The sequence below is a fragment of the Zootermopsis nevadensis genome, unplaced genomic scaffold, assembly GCF_977971745.1.
Source record: "Zootermopsis nevadensis isolate Lab colony 2312 unplaced genomic scaffold, Znev_1.0 Znev_ptg000008l, whole genome shotgun sequence".
Taxonomy (NCBI): domain Eukaryota; kingdom Metazoa; phylum Arthropoda; class Insecta; order Blattodea; family Termopsidae; genus Zootermopsis; species Zootermopsis nevadensis.
In genome coordinates, this window is record NW_028259140.1 from 13,865,453 (window position 1) to 13,879,202 (window position 13,750).

Consider the following 13,750-nt stretch of genomic DNA (forward strand, 5'->3'; position numbering starts at 1 on the left):
GATAAGTGATAAGATTATTTATGGTGGTGATTGTCATAAGATTATGATGATTTTATGGCGATGATGGTAATGATCATGATCTGACGAGTATGAACGAACATGGATGAGCCATGCCCCATGGATCGGTCAGCTTGTCTAAAGAGTCTGCCTCGCCCGTGTGGATAACTGATCTGCATGATTTAACCTGAGATGGCAGGGACTCAGAGGTGTCCAAAACAGCGGATGAAATGTCAGGGGAGCAATGCCACTGAGGGCAGAACACTGAAGTGAGGCAACCTGGAAGGGGCACAGGCTTGCGGGGAGCGGCTGAGATCCACATCATAATGGTCGAAGCCCTGTGATGGCATTAAATGAATTTCCGAGTCCTTGTGGGCAAGGAAAATAATAGAAAGTCTGGGGGGCAGAACTCCAGGAACAGGGGACGCAGGGTACCAGGCCCCAACAACGCTAGCACCCTGGAGGAAGGCCTGGGTGGTAAAACCCCCAGGAGCTGAATAAAGATTTAAGTTGGATTAGACGTGGGAGGCATTATCTGGGGGTACTCCAGGGGGGTTGCAGTCCTCGGAAGTAGCTTAGCACAGTGGGTGGCTAGGACTCACCAAGGAGGTCAATGTTGCGGTACGGACGCGACGGCCTCGTAAGGTTGTGCTTCGCTCACGCAATTCGGTTACAGGAAACTCTTGCAGTGAAAAAAGCGTCTTCCGGGTGTGAGATAGAATGATATTAGGTAGAAATCGTTTTGAGATGCATCCCTTAATCCTCACAAGTCAAGTGCTTAGGACCGACTTCTCACGAGGATTCGCTACACGCAAATCTACAATCCAAGCGGGAAAGTGAGGCGAATGATTCTAAAAGCATGGTATCGAAGGAGGTGAGGGCGAAGGCCAAGGGTCCCGGGAGCCTCACGCCTTTTCTTCACATATTGTCGGGTCTTAAACGCGATCGTCACAGAAGAAAATTTGAATCCAGTGCATTTAAAACAAAAACGAAAGCAGAATTAGAGCCAGGAATCTATAATTAAGTCACTTCTAACATTTTTAAAAAGAATTGACGATGTAGGTGAAAGTGGAGAGCCGGTGGAGACGACGAAATCTCATCTTCCGAAGATGGAAATCGTGAGCGAAAACAGGGCGACTGAATAAGCAACACGTTTAGAGACACCTACATCTGCGAAGGACCATGACGCTTCAGCAGCGATCGAGAAAATATCCGAATCGTATGACTTTGAACGTTACACAGAAACTAAGAACTTCGTTTATCAACTAATAGAGTTAATAAATAATGAAGTGAACAAAATCAGACGTATTAAGTTGTTTGCTATATTGTTAGATGGCAAATTAAATAAAATTTACGAACCAAGTTTGATTCGTTTGTCGAATTTGTTGATAAATGTGGTTTTGTTTTTGAAGTCCCAAACCTGAAAAACTCAGAAAAAAAGACTGTTGAAACATTGCTAAGATTTTAAAGTCATCTTATCTGTTGGTAAGGACTGCGATGTCGATTGTTTCAAACTGTTTTAAGAATTGTAATTCATTTTCATATTTTAAATTCATTGTTCAGCAAAAACCGAGTGAATTGTACAGAAACATTTTTACCGAGAATAATTACGAGTGCTTAGACCTACCACCGAACAAGAATGGCGCAGGAGCAATTGAAGGGTTTGACAATTCTTTTAAGATAATACCGTAGTTTCTGCCCCGGACTATTCAGAAATCTTGGTTTCATTCAGTTCCAGAAAAATCCGAAAAAAAAAAATTTTCAAAGCGAGTAAAAATGTTATTTATATCATATTTATTTGCATCTTGCCATGGTGTCGATTTATTACGTTCAATGCTCATGGGGAAAAAAACCTTTAAAAGACGTACTGCTTAAGTCACTATTAAATCGTAAAGTGTTCTAATTACGATTACGTCCTAACCTAACTTTCTGGCCTCGATAGAGCTGTTTGTTCAAATATGTTGTTAATGCAATAATCCCCCGCGTTAGGATTTACAGCTGGGGAAAAAAAAAACCTGGAGAGTAGGTTCTGGAGTTCCACAGGGTTTGTGGATTTCTGTTGAGTTAAGGATGGGAAAGGTAAATGCAGCAGTAGTACCTTCGACTACAGATACCAGTTCACTGCTTCTTGCGAAAGTCTACTTATCTCGAGCTGTGAATCACAAGCTTATCTTATCAAAGTCTTCTAAGTGATCACACCGGCACGGCAAGGAATCGAGAAGGGTTATTTCAATGTTAAGCCCACCGGAAACATCCTGCGACCCGCTGACGCCGATGTGCTGCTGACAATTGTGTATGGACGGTGAGTAATCTATGACAATCTTGTGAATAAAATTAAATGCGATTTTCGATCGATTTCAATGCACTTTCGGATGGTTCAGTGGTTGAAAGAAAAAGAACACGTTGAAAAGAATCATTAATAAATTATGTTCATTGTCATGTTCTATCACATGAATTCTGTCCACAACCTCGGGCCTTATTTAAGACCCAAAAATATTATCTTTCCATCTGTGCCCGGTAATCTAGGTTTTCTGTTTTCCTTAAGGTTTTCAAACAAAATGTTTTAATTTCCCACCTCTCCCCTGTGTGCACAGCACATCTCATCCTCCTTGATTTGATCACTCTGTTAATACACAGTTAAGAAGTAGCCTACAAATTCTGAAGCGTCTGTTTGTTCAAATTTCCCCAGCCTCGTGTTGCTTCCTCTTAGGTGTAAATATTCTGCTGAGTGTCCTGTTATCAAAGACCCTCATTGTATTATGGCAAGAGACCAAGTTTTACACCTGCACAGAAGAGCTACTAAAAATTATGCTTTTGTGAAAGGCGTTTTCATAAATACGTCATTAAAACTATGATATCTAGCCTGAAATATCTTAGACGAACTTCAACCACATAAACCAGCCGATTACAATAGGCCTAGTCGAGGATTTAAGAGCTGCATCCTGCCACTTACATGCTAGTTTCTTCACATATTTCATCATAAAACAGCAAACTACCTATTTATTAAGTGAAGTTCATCCTGTACTCTTACCTACGACTTTGTAAATTTGGTGTAAATTATACATTGGAACACCATAATTCAAGACATGAATGTAAGTTGCCACTTTAATTTTCATTTAAAGAAATTCTTTTTCAATAATGCTTCTCACTTTGTTCACTTTCTTTCAGTGATTCACAGGATGCATTAACTAAAAACTTGCTGTATCTAATTTTGCTTTGGCAAACCTTCATTTCACACGATACACAATGGTTTTCAACTAGATCCATGAATTTCCAGGATAAAACACATGATCTACATGTTATCCTGAGATGTAATAGTCCCTGAATTCTATCTCTTTGCTAAACGAGAAACAACAGCAGCAATCAAACTTAATTAGCATTTATATTTTTAGATTTTGCAACCTTCACTTATTAATACCATTTCTAGGATGAACTAAAACAAAAATATTAGTGAATATTAATATCATGAATATTCTAATATAAAAGAGGAATATGCATGAACAAACTTTCAGCTTTTGGGGGATATGGTGAGAGAGAAAGGTTAAACTTGGCCTTTTTAAATAATTAGGCTGTCTGGGATGTCCTCCAGCATAACATTATATTGTAAGATTTGAGATTTCCACAGCGATGAGTATGAAGATTTCTGGGTTGTTGCGCTGTGTAGTCTGGTCGATGTTAGCCAACGTTTCAGAGGTCATACTGCCTCCATCATCAGGGCGATGAGTATGAAGATTTCTGTCTTCTGGGTTGTTTCGCTGTGTAGTCTGGTCGATGTTTACCAACGTTTTAGAGGTCATACTGCCTCCGTCATCGCCCTGATGACGGAGGCAGTATGACCTCTGAAACGTTGGTTAACATCGACCAGACTACACGGGGCAACAACCCAGAAGACAGAAATCTTCATAACATTATATTGCAAGGATGCAATCACAAAAGCCTCATTAAGTTGAGGTTTATTTTAAAATAAGAGATGCTACAACATACATCCATCCCTACTAATTGTAGTTGATCTTTATTCACAGAATAAGGAACTACTATCTAGCACAGATAGCATGTTTACTGCTGTTACAATAACAGTGGTGCTGATGGTCGTGTGTAATGGAAGTGGCGAGCCTCGACCATCCATGAAGCTCTTTCACAGGTACAGAACTCAGCATGAAGAAGTAAGAGAATGATGGGGGGGATAACACTATACTGTTCACCAAACAATATTAATCACCACATCAAGAAGAATGAGATGGGTGAAGGATAGTATAAATTAGGATTACAAACTTTGTAACTCTATGATAAATGTTAAATAAAGGAGCAGAAAATGGGATTGAGAACCTCCTGAAATATGGCTGAATGTAAATACGACATGCATTTTGTTAATCTAATAATTCATCATCATCCAAATAAGAATTTTAGCAGTGGGCATAGCATTTAGTATGAATGGGGTAGATTAGAAATGCATACAGCATTCTAGTTAGAGGAACTTAAGGCAAGAGACTGATTGAAAGGTAGTTAATCTTAAAATAAATCTTAAAGAAATGGGGTGTGAACTGGACTCAACTAGCTCAGTACATGGTTCACTAATGGCCTCTTTGGGTTTTATAATAGGTTGGGATTTTCTTGACCATCTGACCAATTATCAAATTTTCAAGAAGTTTTCTGTTGCATGGAGAGAGGGTGAAAGTGAGTTAGTGAGTGTGGCAGACAAACTGACTAACAATTAATTAAAAAGCATGTATGAATTATATAACACAATTGAAAATAGTACCATTCCTACCAACACTTTCCATATTCAATGGATCATTCAACATTCCATTACCTCAAGTAAAATCTCCATTATCAACCACCATAACTAACTACTAACAAACATGTAATTTGTCTTTGAAAATGTAGTGAAAGTGAAGAAGACAGCATTCAAATAGGAAAGGTTTAATTTCGATCATCTTGCCCCCATTCATTTTGATGTACAAATTACACAGCTATGATTTGGTGTTACCAATACGGAATCACGTAGCAAAATTTCCTCCACACAAAATGCAATGGTTATGTTACTTTGGAGTTACTAAATGCCAAATTTAATAATTACACTACCAAAACTTGGTCTTCTGGGATTAAGTAATGACATTTTCTCACCACTATGGTAACAGTTATACTGCCATGAGTCCATTGCCAAACACTCATTAATGTAAGAGAAGTTTCAAAAAACTAATCCTACCCCACACACATCACATTTTGAACTGTATGATCAGAGCCCTTACAAGTGCATTCTGATTCAGGGATGGGGCCTTGTGGTTACATACAACTGCTCAAGTGTCACATCCACCCCAGTGCCACTCGAACGCAAGTTTTGACTCACTGCCGATTTTGAAAGTATCACCTAGTACGTATCAGGTGCTGGTGGAGCATGAAGGACGGTACTGGTGTGAGGACTCCAACGGGCTTCATAGCAATACGTATCACAGGAGGAAGTTGATAAGCCACAAGCAAGTATCAATCCTGAGGAGTTTGATAGAACAGTTGAACCCTCAAGAAGAAGATCCTACAACAGCTGACAAATGGAACGTGGGCGATTCAAATGAACGAGGATCAGTGAGCAGTAAGGGTGTAAGCATAACTCACTCTGGTGCCATAAAGCTGATGACAGAGCAGAACATGACATGTCCAGCACAAACACAGAAGGATGAGAATGGAGTCGAACGCTATTGGCCAGCAATCAAGTTGGGTAAGTATCAATCTACAGTAAATGGAACACAGATAGAGAGGTTAGTGTGAAGTGTCCAAAATGTCAAAGAATAAGCAGCATAACTGACATTTCACTGCATTAAAACTTATTTGATTATAGGTCTGTTATCATAAGGATACTTATTTTATATGAACATAAATTAAAGATAGAATACATACTGATTAAATGCTGAGGCAAATAGGGGAAAAATTTATTAAAGAAACAATTGACAGTAATTTGGCATTCACCATGCCTACTTACAAACTGCAAAAATGAGATGCAGTATATGCCATAGGATTTTCAACATTTCCAAACAAACAGGCATTACTTCCATAAACAGCATTAACCAATTGTTCTTTGTGAAATGGACATGTTTTAATTTCTTTGAGGGAGGAACTAAATTTTTAATTATTATTATTTACACGAGCTTTGCCTTAATGAAACATAACTATGAAGTCACAAAAACAAACGGACCTGGAAACAACATACATTGTAGAATGACTGGATCAGATATGACAAATGCACAGTCTTGAGGCTACCAACACAAAAAAACAAAAGAAACAAAAATTTAAAAATGAAACCTAAAGTTACTAAAGATTTGATAATGCCATTTTCTCCACAAAAGATTTAGTCCTCATGCTTAAACTGCCAACTGACAGAATCAATGAACAGGTCATCAGAAAGTGGGAATGACTTTAAAGTAAGAGAGGCTTTAGGAGATGCATCCTAACCATGAGACTTACTAATGGGAAGATTATAGAATACCAACTTTCAAAATGGATGTCTCACAGGAACAATTTAAGGCCCAATTTTTAACCACAATAATTTCTTGACAGACAGGAATTATCATCTCTTTTGAAAAATAAAAGACAGACAGGAAATCAGGGTAAAATGTTGCATTCTTGTAAGATCGTATAAACATATCCATTTTAACAGCAACCAGATAATATTCTTTTAAGAACTGAAACCTAACTGTATACTAATATTTAAGTACATTCTATGCAAGAATGAAGTGATTAAATGATTTAAAGTAAAATTAAGTAAAATTCACTGTCATGACTCTAATGGGATTAGGTAGTGAGGCCTTCTCATTAACTCACATTAATAATAATAGAAGAATAAGGTTATGGTATCTAATACCTAATTTGTGAAAATCAGGGAAGCCACACCAATTTGGTATGAAAACAAAGAGCTTATTAAATTTCTCTTCAGGTTCTACTTACACCTACAGCAACAGAAATTGTATAGAAGCAGCTCGCACATGTTCTTGGAAAACAAGTATGGGTCTGCACCTCACTGCACCACACCCACTGGAATTGAATTGGCTTCCCTTGTGTTCCTTCACAAATGTAAACCTGAGCAGAGCAGCACACGATTTGCAGACTATTGCCCGGAAGGGTGTCATCTCACCCACAGACCTCAAAGTTGCCACCAGAGTGGTGGATACGGCTCTACAGGTACATGCATTGCTTGAACACATCACTCGCATGCTCCTTGCTGTTTGCTTTGTCTCATTATATAAACATTGCAAATACATTACTTGAACCTGTCACTTATGTACATGCTCCTCATCATTTAATTTGTCTTGTACAGAGCAGAAATATTGCAAGCGTAGTGCCTGAACCTGAAAATTGCACACTCCTTGCTATCTACTTCATCTTGTTAGTACATGAATGTGAATGTTGGGGATTCACTCCTTTCACCTGTTACCTTCACACTCCTTTGCCATTATTTAGTTTTTTATAGCATAAACGTTATGAATGCAGTACTTGAACCTGTCACCTGCATGGTCCCTGTTGCTCACTTCATCTTGTTACTGCAGATGAACTACTCCATCCTATCCACCGATCGTCAGGATGTGACTTCCATTGTGCGCTCGCTGGATGCTGTGCTGACTCGGGTGCGCTTGGCACCCGGAGAAAGTGTAGAGGATGTTATGCCACACGTGGCCACATTTGTGCTCAACGTGGAGCAACAGCCACCCATAGCAGTTGCCCTAGAAAGCAGTGGAAATAGTGGAGACCTGGAAGGAAGCGTTCTATCCATCATCAATTCTGAGCAAGAACTTATGTCGTCCAAGGTGGATGTGGCTGTGCTGCTGCCCCAATCACTTACCGCCCACATTTCACACATTGCTCTTGCCATCTTCAGTGATGACAGGGCTTTCCAGGATCCAGCGCACAAGGCAAATAGCCGCATAGTCAGCATCACCATGGTTGGTGCCCCACAGTTTCAGAGTGAGCAATATGTGGAAATTGTGTTCAGACCTTGGGCAGAGATGGGTGACAAGAGCTGTGTGTTCTGGGATTTTACTCTCTCTGGAGGAGCTTGGTCCACTGAAGGCTGTGAGTTAGTGACATCTACTGCAGGTGTGCGTGACGTGTGTCGCTGTTCACATCTTACACACATTGCTGAGATAATATTGCCACCTGGAGTGGACATGGACCCAATACATCAAACTGTACTGGACATCATCTCAGTTCTGGGATGCTCACTGTCCCTTGTGGGTCTTCTTGGTATCTTTCTGACCGGTGCAGCATTTAGGCAGTGGCGTGCACAACTTGGGAACAAGATCCTGTTACACCTGTCCGCTGCTGTGTCACTCAATATGCTTGTATTCCTTATCACAGCCACAGGGATGCTGCACACAAATACTCCATGCATAATACTAGGTGTATTGCTGCATTATTCTGTACTAGCATCATTCTGTTGGATGTTGGTGTCAGCTGCCCTGCAGTTCATGCGTCTAGTTACCATTTTTGGGTCTCAGCGTATTCCTCACCTGCTGCTAAAGGCCTGTCTATTTGCTTGGGGTGCACCCCTGCTACCAGTTACAGTACTTCTTTCTGTGGACATTCAGGTCTATGCACCTGATGAACGGGGATTCTGTTATCCAGGGGGTCTTGCGTTTTATCTGGCCGTACTGTGCCCTGTGCTCATGATTGTGACAGCAAATATGATTGTGTTTGGCATGATACTGCAGCATGTTTGCAGGGGTAGTGCCATAAAACGTCACATGCAGTCTGAGAGGAAGCTGACAATGCGTCAGGTGGCAACCAGTGTGCTGCTTTTCTTCTTGCTTGGGCTCACCTGGATATTTGGGCTGCTGGCTGGCTTCAGCACATTGTGTGCCTACTTATTTTGCATCACTGCCACCCTTCAGGGTTTTGTGCTCTTTCTATTCTTTGTGCTTGGTGAGAAGAAGTCCCGTCACTATTGGACTCGGAGGAGTGCAATACGTAAGCCTAACACCTCCACCTCAAGTACGCCTGCTGAAAGAGTAGCTCTGAGACAGAGGGATGAGACTACACATCTCTAATGGACAATAGAAAACTTTTTTTATTGTTGCCCATGAAATTTTAAGAAACAAACTACCATGTTTATTCAGAATGCGTCTAATATGGGTTGCATTTTTCACACATAGTGATAAAGACATTTTCTAAATGAAGCCTACAATAGTTTTTGCTTTGAAGACAAAGCAAAATGTTCTGAATCTATTAAAAGTTCTGTACCGTGAAAACATATGGTGTCTGTGATGAATCTACAATACTATGAACTTTTAAAAGTGAAAGAACAGTAACTTCATGTAGAAAATAACTGCATATACCATAAAACAGCTACTTGCTCAGTCGAAGTGAGAAACAAATCAGCAATAAAGTGAACATTTCATAGAACAAATAACAGCTGTGAGTACAGTGTGTAGTAAAGATGGTTCTTTAATGGACACAGTTCCTCCTAACTGATTTATGCCTTCAAGAAAATACTCAAAAATTTTGTGAGTTTCTGTTATCTGTGAGACTCTGATTGCAACATCTTAAGAACTGATATAACTGAAAAGGTGTACTGCAGAGTACATAAAAGTTCTAAGTGTTCCTTACGGCCATCCAAAGGATGTGATGGCCATGGATAGATGACAGCACAAAATAGTTTTTATGACCACTGACACAGGAGGAAGAGAAGATGAAATGGAGGTAGTCTGAATGTGCCTTGCTCACTTAAGATTGTGTATCCATTTCATTACTTTCTCAGAAAAAAACAAATATTTTGTGGGCAGTGAATGAAACTTGCTTCTGTACAACACACACAACTTGCCCACCAGATGAACTAAATTTGTGTGTGTGTGGATCTTAACGCTCCCATTAAATTTAAACACACTGGCAAGGTAACTTTAATAAAGAATATACTGTTTAATTATGAAGACTGAACCAGCTTAGGATAGTGTATAATGTTAGAATTTTGTGGTGATAGTGATGCAAACATTGGTTCCATAACAACAAGAGTTTTCATTGAACAGCTGGAATTAATTACTTAATAAGAATAACAGTCATTCAGGAATCCACGATAATTATTTCCTTTGCTCGAGAAATATGCCAAGTCCTTAACCATGTACCTGGGACAGAAGTCCAAAATGTGATTGAGTTTATTAAAACGTCTGGTTACTTTAGGAGAAAACATTACTAATTACATAATTTATTACATTCCATAGTTCCTTTATAACTACTTACGACAGTAATTTATGGTCAAGTACAGTTTTACTGTAAAAGTAATTGCACAAGAAAGCATAAACTCTATTGGTTACAAGTATTTATAATAGCTGCTAATTTTGGGTCGAGGCAAATTCTTTTATTGAGTAGCAGTGAGAGAGGAAATATCCTTTCACTTCTTTATATCATGATTCAGACTTGTGGAATAAGTTGCCAGTGAAAAACCTGTATCACTTTTGATTGTAGCGCTCGTGTCATTAACAGCCAGAGGTAAATGATGAATTTTCAACAGCAGCTACCGGTAATGAAGCTATATGGGGGACAGGTTATCAGGACCCTGGTACTTATTTCTGTAATCTTTTTGAAACAAACAACTTTTGTCTTGACTCCATTGTTCTATCCTGCTTAATTTTTGAGCTGCAGAAACCACCCTTAAAGGGATTCAAACTCATGAAATTTTTCCGAAGTTTTTATCTTCCTAAAATCTCCTTCTGGTCTAAAGGAATAATGCCAAGTTTGATGCAAATTTGTGTATCCATTCTTGAGCTATAGGCACATAGACACATGCCCATAAACACACGTATACATGTAACTCAACTACATTCTTTAGAACAACAGTTGATTTGCCACTCAATAAATATTCACTTAAAATTATGTAAATATTACATGGTAACTATTGTTTTGCCATGAAGGATGAAACAATTTATAAAAACGTATGTGTGCCACACAAAAACACATCAGTGGGCCACAGGATGTGAAGACCTGGGCTATTTCATTCTCCATGGCATTTATCCTCTTCAGAGTAAGGGGTGAATCTCTGGAATGTCTAATAACCAGAGACCAGTAAATGATACTTTTTTATTTGTCAATGTTTGCAGTGGCCTATTTCCTAGTGTTATTATGTAATAATAAAACTGGTACTGTGTTACAAACGCAGTTTTCAGTACAACTGACCTGATGACAATGACAATGGTGTATGTCATGAAATTAGAAAGAAAAAACCGAATTATATCTGTTTCCTGTTGAATATGATAGAGAAATAAGTCATAACATATATTTTTTTGGTAAGGGCAGCACATCATTATTATACAACAACAACAACTTGTTCACAATCATAGTCATGTAAGTCAGTTTTTGGTTATGTTTCGTTTGTTCTAGATAATTTTTCTTTAGCATGAATAAGTTTCATAGGAATATCCTAACTGATAATCAGCATCAATTTAACAGTAATTTAAAAAAGAAAAAAAGAAATGCACATTCTGAAAATTTTTCAACAGAGGAAAAGTCTTCTAATGATTATTCAAGTATATGTAAGTTATAATGATTAGAGGTATGTCTGAACTGATGATCAAGACAGTCATTTGTCATAAGCGATGGAGAATAACCTGAAAGTGTTTGTGAAATGCAAACTTTTGCATATGCGAGTTTGCTCTTATGCAATTTCATTCCTGGTGCTTTAAACTTTCAAAGGACTAATTTAATCTCTGCGGAGGTACCGGGGTTGTTTTTACTACGCGATTTTCTATAGGTCGGCGTCGTACATGAATGCAACTATTGCAGAACAGCAGAGATCGCTGTCACTCGCAGGGACCAACGAATTGCCGATTGCAAGTGAATAAAATATATTTTTTAAATTCCCTTTATTTTTTTAAGTTATTTCAGAGCTTTAAATGTAATGCCATTACATTACTCGTCAATGTTTGGGTGCTGGGAATGTGTGTCATTGACTTCCCATTGATTTACATTATAAAAGAGTTTCAATTTACGCCGGTTCCGTTTACGCCGGTTCGTCCAGGGACGCATCCCCGGCGTAAATCGAGGGCTACCTTTACAGTAAAAAACTATGTTAATGTTTCTGGTCATAAAGTTGGAGATAAGAAATGTGAGAATGACCACTGACACAGTAAAACTAAGTATCCTATATTAATTAAATATGAGTGTGTTAGCAGGTAATTGCAAACAAAATGCCTTCTTGTGTGGTTTGATCCAAGGGCATACAAATTAACAATGAAGATTACAAGATGATAACAAAGGTCTAAAAGGGTTGACTTGATTAAATGTTCTTAGGAACTGGGGCATATATGTCAGTGGAAATCAGCAAAAGACCTTTTTCGTTAAACTCTTAATGTAATTGATGGACATATGTCCAGACCTCTGTTAAAAGTAGAAGGAAAGGAGCCAGGTAATGAACATTTAAGATTGAAACATGTTAAGCCCTTCCTCCCACCAAAGCCACTGCCTGACTCAAGGGAAATGTATAAACTTTACATTGAAGTTTGAAATCCAAAAATAGAATTCCAGTGAAAATGCATTTCTACCATTCAGAATGCAATTTATATTGTCTCTGTGTAGAAAATACACAGGTTTGAAATTTAGCATGCACAAAATACAAATTAGTAAACTGACATGACTGAAAAAGATGAGCAAATGAAACAGAACACAATCTTCATTTATGTAAAGCAGGAAATAAAAGGTAGATCACCTAATAAAATCATCACTCAAAAACAGGTGTGACCAAAGTTGGTGTTCAATTTGTGAGGGGACTGATTGCAACTGAAAGAATTACTCGTAATCAGCAAGGAACAACAAATATAGAGCCTTCTGATATCACATTGCAATATTAATATCACAGTTAACACTGCAAAATAGTTTCGGAGTGTATAATAATAATAATAATAATAATAATACAATTTACCTTTATTTTACCTCCATTACGGAAGCATCAGATGTTTCTGCAATCTGGAACGTCTTGATCAAATGTCACAACGTTGCGTTCGTATTTTACCACAAACAACGGAAGTATGCTAGTAAGCTGCCCTTCTCTTCCTATTGCGCATTTTCTATACGAGTTGCAATCATTCACATTTTAAATAACAGTCGCCCATTGTCCACACAGTACACGGAGAAAATAAAGTTAATACCAACATCTACAACATATGACAGATGCCACATAATGAATTTCCCACTGATTGCCCGATTGAGCCGTCATTGACCGACTTCTGTAAAGATTGCCGACGGCAGACTTGTGTACTTTTCTTATTAAATTATTTAGCTTAGTGGGTACCGACAAATGTGCAATCAATAACGGAGTTGAATTGAAACTCCGTTGGGAGTTTAGGTCGAAACATCTTGATATAATGAATGACACGCTCCTCAAGAGAAAATAATGGAAACATTACACAAGCCAAAGGTAGAGGGAGTGTAGCGGATAGTCGAACAACTATCCTGCCATCTGTCGAACGCCTTACAAAATAAAACACGTCATTTTTAAAATTTGGCGCTAGATGACGTCAAGTGGAGCGCGTAATGAAAAGTGCTGCTTTGCAAGAAACTTACTATGTAAGAGAAATTCTGCATACAAAAACAACAACAAATATTTTGCATGAACATGGGCATTGGAAAGCCTTCTTTCCAACCAATGACCGTCCATTTCTTTCAGGCCAGCTAACGTAAGAACGAAGGAACAGAATTTTATCGTCGGAAACCTAAAACTGTAATAACTGCAACTCAGAAACACTGAAACTCTACAGGTGTCATTAACTATAGAAATATGAAG

General features: G+C 38.5%; 2 protein-coding genes across 2 annotated transcripts in view; one reads left to right on the top strand and one right to left on the bottom strand.

Moving 5' to 3' along the window:
• Positions 1-13,260, bottom strand: part of LOC110829294 (uncharacterized) — a 39,330-nt gene extending 26,070 nt beyond the window's left edge. Inside the window, exon 1 of the mRNA XM_087345168.1 lies at positions 12,890-13,260. The gene's annotated coding sequence lies outside the window, so the exon portion shown is untranslated. The remainder of the gene's footprint in view (positions 1-12,889) is intronic.
• On the top strand, positions 98-11,221 carry LOC110829282 (adhesion G protein-coupled receptor G2). The gene is made up of 5 exons (XM_022062856.2): positions 98-2,299; positions 4,020-4,138; positions 5,265-5,710; positions 6,923-7,167; positions 7,533-11,221. The coding sequence occupies exons 2-5, from the start codon at positions 4,050-4,052 to the stop codon at positions 9,027-9,029; spliced, it is 2,277 nt and encodes a 758-aa protein (XP_021918548.2). The 5' UTR covers positions 98-2,299; positions 4,020-4,049; the 3' UTR covers positions 9,030-11,221.
• Positions 13,261-13,750: the final 490 nt, after the last annotated feature.

Excerpts from the sequence above, each read along its gene's own strand:
- LOC110829282 (XM_022062856.2), top strand. The coding sequence starts at position 4,050 with ATGTTTACTGCTGTTACAATAACAGTGGTGCTGATGGTCGTGTGTAAT. Across the intron at positions 5,711-6,922 it reads TTGGCCAGCAATCAAGTTGG|GTTCTACTTACACCTACAGC; the intron begins GTAAGTATCAAT and ends ATTTCTCTTCAG. Across the intron at positions 7,168-7,532 it reads TGGTGGATACGGCTCTACAG|ATGAACTACTCCATCCTATC; the intron begins GTACATGCATTG and ends TTGTTACTGCAG.